The sequence below is a fragment of the Bufo bufo genome, chromosome 4 (genome assembly GCF_905171765.1).
Source record: "Bufo bufo chromosome 4, aBufBuf1.1, whole genome shotgun sequence".
Taxonomy (NCBI): domain Eukaryota; kingdom Metazoa; phylum Chordata; class Amphibia; order Anura; family Bufonidae; genus Bufo; species Bufo bufo.
In genome coordinates this window covers 464,930,752-464,940,324 of record NC_053392.1, presented here as the reverse complement: position 1 = coordinate 464,940,324, position 9,573 = coordinate 464,930,752, and the positions used below count along the sequence as shown (strand labels likewise).

At 43.3% G+C, this 9,573-nt stretch overlaps 1 protein-coding gene across 1 annotated transcript in view; it reads right to left on the bottom strand.

Annotated features, from left to right (window-relative positions):
- Positions 1 to 409: 409 nt before the first annotated feature.
- Positions 410 to 9,573, bottom strand: part of GJE1 (gap junction protein epsilon 1) — a 52,547-nt gene continuing 43,383 nt past the window's right edge. The window contains exon 3 of the mRNA XM_040430143.1: positions 410 to 1,841. Within this exon, the coding sequence (XP_040286077.1) occupies positions 1,446 to 1,841 (396 nt within the window). The 3' untranslated portion in view covers positions 410 to 1,445. The remainder of the gene's footprint in view (positions 1,842 to 9,573) is intronic.

Below are 9,573 nucleotides of genomic sequence, written 5' to 3'. Positions count from 1 at the left end.
GTGTTAAAAAGTCACAAAGAACAGTTTTTACACTGCCCTCGCCACTTTTCATAAAGGGCATGTGGCAAGGGTGAGAAGGGGGTGTAGCCAGATCCAGCAGCAAATGTATCTTCATTTATGCCATATTTATGGTGCAAATGAAATTTCGAAAAAAGGAAATATATAGGATGAGATTTATCAAGACCGACACTTTCTGTGCCACTCTTGATATCCCCTGCACTGCCAGAAGATATGCTTAATTTATGATGAGACGCACGCCTCGTCATAATTTAGGCAAATCTTCCTGCAGTTCATGCGTCTCAACATAAATTAACAACAGCTCAGAGCTGCAGTAGATATCTGGCTTCATTTGCACCAGAAAACTGATCTAAATGAAGATAAATTTGTTGGGACAGCTGGCCATGAGGTGTAAAATGTTTAAAAAAAAGTCATAGTTGAATAGTGGCAAACACACAGGGGGTCATTTATTAAGATCCGCGTTTTAGACACCGTGTACCTCGTCATAAATAAGGGCATCCTCTGGCAGCGAGGCGGATATCAAGACCGGTGCAGAAACCACCGGTCTTAATAAATCTCCCCCTATGTGTTTGACAAAATATACCACTTACTAATATAGTTGAATTAACGAGAGTGCCATGGATCTCCTGCTGTCGGCCATTATCCCAGTGCCTCTACTTCTGGCTTGGAGTCGACAGAGGAGAGTTTCCTGAGTTGGCATGGGACCTATGTTTTGTGTGAAGGGGTCTGGCTGAGTGAACTATTCTAATAGCTAAGCCAGCACCCTTCACTGTCCTTGCATCAGCCATGACAGGAAAAGGGACTGGCTTCGGTACTGAAATGTGCCAGTCAGTCAGCCACCTTCTCAGAGCAGTGGAAACACTCTCCTTTGATGAAAGCAAGCCAGAAATGGAGGTGCCAGGACCAGGACTGACAGCAGGAGATTAGGACACCTTTGTTAATTAATAAGCTGTATTTCCTCTGTTTTTAAAACACAGATATTTTTCTAGCTGGAAAACCCCTTTAAATGCTCATTTATGTTAAATTTGTTGGCCTTTTATTCATTGTGATGATTGTTAGTATGTATATTAAATCCAAATGCAGTACATATCACAAAAGATATGCACTGAGTTGTAAGAATAGTTCTTTTTGCCAAAAGGAAGCATCAATTTTTGCTGGTCTCCCAAAATGGTAAACAAAAAAAAAATTATTAACTCGTTCATCACAGCAATAAACCTTTGTTTTCTACATGTCATGTAAGTGTTAAAACTACTTTATCTTCAACTGAAAATGTACCTTCCAACTTTTCAGACAAATTTATTCTATGATTTGCTAATAGCTCCTTATGTACATATTTACAGTCAAATACATGCAATCTGTGTTGCCACATAAAATATAGCAAACATAAACTCCTGCATTAAAACACAATAGGTGGCACGTACTGTAGGTTACTGATTGTTTAGGAATCCCAACCGCCTATACAAGATCTCAAAAATCTCAGCTACACACAATACTATTGTAATTACAGTAAATGTGTACATAGCAATTAGGAAGATTGTTTTCTCAAAGTGTTCTGGTACCATGCATCTGGTAAAATTATATTTTTTATCTAGGCTTCCTGCATCACATTTAAAAACTGGATTCACTTGAAAGCCAAAGAGATGACTCTGTAACCAAAAGGCTACTACTTCCAAAGTAATCCTTAACAGTACAGAGATTATATAAAAAACTGTGTAAACAGGCTTCTGGAGAATATCCTCTTGATCAATACTCTTACAGGCTGCATAGAGATGGAAAACTGCTCCTGGAACTAATACAGTAACAAGCTGTAGGGCCCAAAATACCTGAAAAAAAAAAAATGTTTTACTATTGCAATGGTGATTAACATTTAGAAAATAAGCCTATTATTAAATATGCGGTAAAAATTAGGGGTTGTCTTTTTACCAAATAGTAAATGTCTTATAAGCGTCGTTATGCAGTGTTCACAAAACCCTTTGCATATATATTTATAGGCGGAATTTAACCACTTAATGACCAGCCTGTTTTAGGTCTTAATGAGCTGGCAAGTTTTTTTTTATTGTCCAAGAGCTATAACTTTGTTATTTTTCTGTCATATGAGGGCTTGTTTTTGCAGAAAAATCATAGAAAATAATGCACTAACACAATAGATGCAAACATTATATATAGAAAAGTCCTCACTCTGATATGATAAAATCTGAGACTCTCAGCCAATATATTTTGACCAAAATACATCTGTGCCTGTCTCAGTCAGGCATAGGAAGGCATCAGTAATTCCAGCAAACCTTGCTTGTTCCTGGGGTGCAGGTTCTGTGTGATACAGCCATTTACGGGGTATGTTAATAGGAAATATACGTACGTCCTATTAGCCGTTCTGTGTTGATTTTACGTTGTTTTACATTTTTTTGGGCGGTGTATTAATAGTAAAAAAAAAGGAAACAATATATATCATAATTGCCGTTCTGCAGCGAAGTTACATTGTACTACAGCCATTTACAGGGTGTATTAATAGGAAAGATAGGTACGTCCTATTAGCCGATCTGCAGTGAATTTTGATTGGTTTTATTTTTTGGGCGGTGTATTAATAGGGAAAAAAAGGAAAAATTGCCATTCAGCAGTGAAGTTACATTGTACTACAGCCATTTACAGGGTGTATTAATAGGAAATATACGTACATTTTATTGGCAGCTCTGCGTTGATTTTACATTGTTTTACATTTTTTAGGGGGTGTATTAATAGGATATATACACTCACCTAAAGAATTATTAGGAACACCATACTAATGCGGTGTTGGACCCCCTTTTGCCTTCAGAACTGCCTTAATTCTACGTGGCATTGATTCAACAAGGTGCTGATAGCATTCTTTAGAAATGTTGGCCCATATTGATAGGATAGCATCTTGCAGTTGATGGAGATTTGAGGGATGCACATCCAGGGCACGAAGCTCCCGTTCCACCACATCCCAAAGATGCTCTATTGGGTTGAGATCTGGTGACTGTGGGGGCCATTTTAGTACAGTGAACTCATTGTCATGTTCAAGAAACCAATTTGAAATGATTCGAGCTTTGTGACATGGTGCATTATCCTGCTGGAAGTAGCCATCAGAGGATGGATACATGTTCTCATTCTGTTTACGCCAAATTCGGACTCTACCATTTGAATATCTCAACAGAAATTGAGACTCATCAGACCAGGCAACATTTTTCCAGACTTCAACAGTCCAATTTTGGTGAGCTCGTGCAAATTGTAGCCTCTTTTTCCTATTTGTAGTGGAGATGAGTGGTACCCGGTGGGGTCTTTTGCTGTTGTAGCCCATCCGCTTCAAGGTTGTGCGTGTTGTGGCTTCACAAATGCTTTGCTGCATACCTCGGTTGTAACGAGTGGATATTTCAGTCAACGTTGCTCTTCTATCAGCTTGAATCAGTCGGCCCATTCTCCTCTGACCTCTAGCATTTACAAGGCATTTTTGCCCACAGGAATGCCGCATACTGGATGTTTTTCCCTTTTCACACCATTCTTTGTAAACCCTAGAAATGGTTGTGCGTGAAAATCCCAGTAACTGAGCAGATTGTGAAATACTCAGACCGGCCTGTCTGGCACCAACAACCATGCCACGCTCAAAATTGCTTAAATCACCATTCTTTCCCATTCTGACATTCAGTTTGGAGTTCAGGAGATTGTCTTGACCAGGACCACACCCCTAAATGCATTGAAGCAACTGCCATGTGATTGGTTGAGTAGATAATTGCATTAATGAAAAATAGAACAGGTGTTCCTAATAATTCTTTAGGTGAGTGTATATATATGTCATAATTGCCGTTCAGCGGTGAAGTTACATTGTACTATAGCCATTTATGGGGTGTAATAATAGGAAAGATACGTATGTCCTATTTGCCGTTCTGCGGTGAATTGTGATTGTTATATTTTTTTTGGGGGGGTATTATTAGGAAAAAATATATGTCTTAATTGCCGTTCGGCGGTGAACTTACATTGTACTACAGCCATTTATGGGGTGCATTAATAGGAAAGATACGTACGTCCTATTCGCTGTTCTGCTGTGAATTGTGATTGTTATATTTTTTTTTGGGGGGGTTATTAATAGGTCAAGGATGGCTGAGCCATGTGCACGTGTTCAATCTGGTCGTAAAGCGATTCCTGAAGTCTTCACCCCATCTGAAAGACATTCTGAAAATGGTCAGGAAACTTTGCATGCACTTCAGCCACTCGTACACTGCAATGCACACCCTTCTTGAGCTGCAGCGGCAGAACAGTGTCCCCCAACCTAGGCTGATGAGCAGCGTTTCCACCCGTTGGAATTCCACCCTCCATATGTTGGACCGGTTATATGAACAGAGAAAGGCCATAAGCGATTTTTTGACGATACAGACAGACAGAGGTACTCCCCTGTGTAACTTCGATGTTAGCCAGTGGCAGCTTGTGCGTGACAGCTGCTGTTGGCTCGGGCCCTTTGAGGAGGCCACTTTATTTGTCAGTAACCAGGACTACGGGATCAACAACGTCATTCCACTGATTCATGTCATGGAACAGATGCCGCTAAATCTGTCTGGCCAGGGGACAGGAGACATGGCGACTACATGTCATGGCCACATGAGCCCTGTGGGGGCTGAACTAGAGGAGGAACAGGAGGCGGACATTCGAGCACAAGCAATGCATAGAGAAATGACTGTTTTTTCTACACAGGTGACAGGAAAGGAGGAGAAGGAGCAGCCGAAGGAGTTACAGGGTGATGAGGAAGACGAGGTAGATGACCCAGACACACAGTGGCAGTATGCAGTGGAGATGGAGGCAGGGAGTCCCGATGCATGCTCAGTTGCTTCGTAGTGACAGCTGAGTTGTCACCATTCGGCAGAGGGATGACTACTGGCTCCCCATCATGTTAGACCCTCACTACTGGTTGAAAATGGAGGCATTTTGTACACCTGCTGAGAGGGAGGACAAACTGAACTACTATTGAGATATACTATGTAGTCAGTTAGCCGTTGCCTATGTGCACCATCGCCCATCCTCGCCCATTCTCACGCAGGTCTGACGCACTCATGTTCCACTGCCATGGCTGCCTGAGGGGTGGGGGGGCAGGAGCAGTATCAGCTCCATCAGCAACAACTTAAGTCTAGCGTCGCTGGGATACCTTTAAGGTCTATATGAGGGGTATAATGGTCAGTCATATTGCAAATCTGAGAAAGATGTACGGGAAAAGTGAGAAAATTTTTAAAAGACAAGCCTCTTCAGCCACACAGTCTTTCTATATAAATAGGACAGAGGAAAATAGGGAAAATATGCAGAAGGCTGCACAAGCATACTCTGACTTCTTGTTGGAGAAGGCACAACAGAGATTATTCTTCAAAGGGCAAAAATATTTTACTGAATCGGGGCGATCGGGGAAACTTCTATCTAGGGTGATCTCGAGTCAGGAATCCAAAAAGAATATAGATAATATACGATTGGCCAATGGGAGGATGGTTAGGGGACAAGACTCCATAGAGAAGGTCTTCCTCGATTACTTTTCAGATCTTTACAGAGCCGATGGTAAGATTACGGATGAATTAATGGACTTTTATCTTGATGGTATAGTCTTTCCTACTATAACTCTGGCTCAAAGGAATGTACTCGAGGCCGATCTCTCTATTCAGGAGCTGGAAGGTGCAATCAAGCTATGTTCGGGTAACTCCACCCCCGGCTGTTAGATATAAAGAGGATGTTTTTCCTAGATTGTTGGAGGTCCTTGTTGAATCGGTGGAGGAGGGGAACCTGCCTGGTTCAATGATGGAGGCCGTAATAATATTAATCCCAAAAAAGGTAAGGACCCCATGGATATGGGATCCTATAGACCGATTTTGCTGCTGAACGCGGATGCAAAACTCCTGGCGAGTATCCTGGCCACAAGACTTTCTGGGGTTATCTCCTCCATTGTCCCCCCGGACCAGAACGGCTTCATTCCAAACAAAGGCACACAATATAATCTCCACCGGCTTTTTGCCAACATACAGGCCCCTGGGGGGTCTGCTCGTTCCATCCTGTCCTTAGATGCCTCTAAGGCCTTTGACAGGGTGGAGTGGCGGTTCCTATGGAGGGTTTTGGCGAGGATGGGCTTTGGGGAGAGATTTATAAACATGATCAAAACACTCTATAGATCCCCTACGGCCAAGTTGAGTATCAATTGGAGCCTTACTGCTAGTATTGATCTAAATAGAGGTACTCGTCAGGGTTGCCTATTATCTCCACTCCTATTCGATATTTATATTCAGCCTCTGGCCTTGGCCATTAGGCAGGATGTCCAAATTAAAGGATTTGGAACACTGGGAGAGGAAGATTGTATCTCTCTATACGCGGATGATATCCTTTTTTTTGCAGATAATACAGAGATAACTGTCTCAAGAATGATTCGGATGGTTAAACTATTTGGTGAGGTATCAGGCCTGGACATAAACTGGTCAAAGACTATTCTGATGCCAATAGACCCGGTGTCTCAAGAGGAGTCCTTGATAACCCAGTTAGATATTGTTGATACTTTTCAATACTTAGGCATGACGATATCCCCCAAGGTTGAAAATTCTGTACATCTCAATCTGACCCCATTGATAAAAAAAACAAGGGCAAAAATAGGGATTTGGTTGAGGCTTCCCTTATCCAGAGCTGACCGAGTTTCACTGGTCAAAATGGTAATTCTACCCCAATTCCTCTATGTCCTTAGGAATAGGGTTGTCCCGATACCACTTTTTTAGGACCGAGTACAAGTACCGATACTTTTTTTCAAGTAGTCACCGATACCGAATACCAATACTTTTTTTAAATGTCATGTGACCGTTTTGGGGGATCTGTGGATCTGTGGATGACGCACTGTCATGTGGGGGATCTGTGGATGGCACTGTTATGGGGGACCTGTGGATGGCACTGTTATGGGGGATCTGTGGATGGCACTGTTATGGGGGACCTGTGGATGGCACTGTTATGGGGATCTGTGGGTGGCACTGTTATGGGGGATCTGTGGATGGCACTGTTATGGGGATCTGTGGATGGCACTGTTATGGGGGATCTGTGGATGGCACTGTTATGGGGGATCTGTGGATGGCACTGTTATGGGGGATCTGTGGATGGCGCTGTTATGGGGATCTGTGGATGGTGCTGTTATGGGGGATCTGTGGATGGCACTGTTATGGGGATCTGTGGATGGCACTGTTATGGGGATCTGTGGATGGCACTGTTATGGGGGATCTGTGGATGGCACTGTTATGGGGGATCTGTGGATGGCGCTGTTATGGGGATCTGTGGATGGTGCTGTTATGGGGGATCTGTGGATGGCACTGTTATGGGGATCTGTGGATGGCACTGTTATGGGGGATCTGTGGATGGCACTGTTATGGGGGATCTGTGGATGGCACTGTTATGGGGGATCTGTGGATGGCACTGTTATGGGGATCTGTGGATGGTACTGCTATGGGGTGGGATATCTGTGGATGGCATTGTTATGGGGTGGGGGGATCTGAGGATGGCATTGTTATTTGGTGGGGGATCTGTGGATGGTGCTGTTATAGGGGATCTGTGGATGGAACTGTTATGGGGGGGGGGGGGGGATCTGTGGATGACACTGCTATATGTCATCCACAGATCCCCCTCATAACAGTGTCCCGCAATACACCGGGCCCCGCCGCTCACCGAAGTATTTATAAACGTGAATCCTTATCCTGTTATTAAGTTGAACTAACGCTGCCCTCTCCCATGTTCCCCTGTATCCCCACAGCACTTACTTAAGCTTCCATAGCAGGCAGAGCGGACGGCACCAGTAACGTCACTCACTGACGTCGCGCGTCTGCTCCGCCTGCTTCACTCATAAAGTGGGCGGAGCAGGCGCTCTACGTCAGTGAGTGACGTTACTGCTGCCGTCTGCTCTGCCTGCTATGGAAGCTTAAGTAAGTGCTGTGGGGATACAGGGGGATACAGGGGAACATGGGAGAGGGCAGCGTTAGTTCAACTTAATACCAGGATAAGGATTCACGTTTATAAATACTTTGGTGAGCGGCGGGGCCCGGTGTAAGAGTACAGTGACTGCACCGGGCCCCGCCCATAGTTACGCCCATAGTATTCTATTTATGTATCGGGGCGGGGTATCGGCGGCTGAGTACCGCCGAGAAAACTCGGAATCGGTCCCGATACCGATACTAGTATCGGTATCGGGACAACCCTACTTAGGAATATACCTATTTGGGTAGAGGATAACTACTTTAAACTAATTGAAAGAATAATCAACGATCTGGTTTGGGGAAGAAAACGAGTAAGACTCAAATTAGAATATTTGTATAAGCTGCTGGAGCAGGGGGGCTTAAATCTCCCATGCTTTAAAGGCCATTTCATCGCTGCTCAGCTATGGATGTGTAATGAATGGCCAAATAGTACTTCACTAAGTAGCCTAGTAAGAAGCTCTGCACATAATAATATATTTACGCTTTTGGAATCTGGGCTATTGAATAATAGGGACTGGGGCCATAAAGGGACTAAACAATTACTATTGAAAATGTGGGCTACTACTAGAGGATGGTTGGGGGTAAAGGGATCACTTATATTCACCCCTCTCTGGCACAATTCTCACTTACAGATGTTAGATGGTATACCAAGGGATCAATTCTGGCAAAATAATGGGATTCTCTATACGGCACAGGTGGTTAAGAATGGAGAAATTAAGTCATTTGTGGAATTATCACACAGTGCAGAAAATCTATCTTGGTTCAGGTACTTTCAGCTTCGCTCTGCACTTTTTAGTTTGGAGGATAAATCACTGTTAGATATAGATAGTTCTTCTCCGTTAAACGAGAGGTTCGGGAAGATACCACTAAGAATGAAGATGTCAAACATATACAAATTATTAATTAAGTCACGGTTTTCTGAGACACTCTCTCCCAGGCCTTCTGCCCTGGTGATTGACTGCCCAAATATACGAATGGTAGGGTGGGGGAGCATCTTCACTAATCAAGATGCACTTTCTTATAACTTCAATCATGTTATAGTACAGTTCAACATTTATCACAGATTATATGTTACCCCTGTTTGGTTAAACAAGTGTGGAATAAGAGATACCTCCAAGTGTCCTCGTTGTGACACAGATGGTGCGGATTATCTACATATGATCTGGGCATGCCCAGAACTCGAGGCATACTGGAGTGGTATTAGTAACATAGTACATAAGGCCGAAAAAAGACATTTGTCCATCCAGTTCGGCCTGTTATCCTGAAAGTTGATCCAGAGGAAGGCAAAACAAAAAAACCTGTGAGGTAGAAGCCAATTTTCCCCACTTTAGGGGAATAAAAAATTCCTTCCCGACTCCAATCAGAATAACTCTTCTATTAACAATCTTCTCACCCACAAATTAAAAGTACAGATTCCTCTTGAGCCACAATTGTTTTTACTGAACGATCTTTCCACATTAAGTAGCCAGAAACCCCAAAAGATTCTACTAGGCAGAACATTACTACTGGCCAGGCTCCTGATTAGTCGGAACTGGTTTGCACGCCATGCCCCAGAGGTAAACAATTGGATAAACCTGGT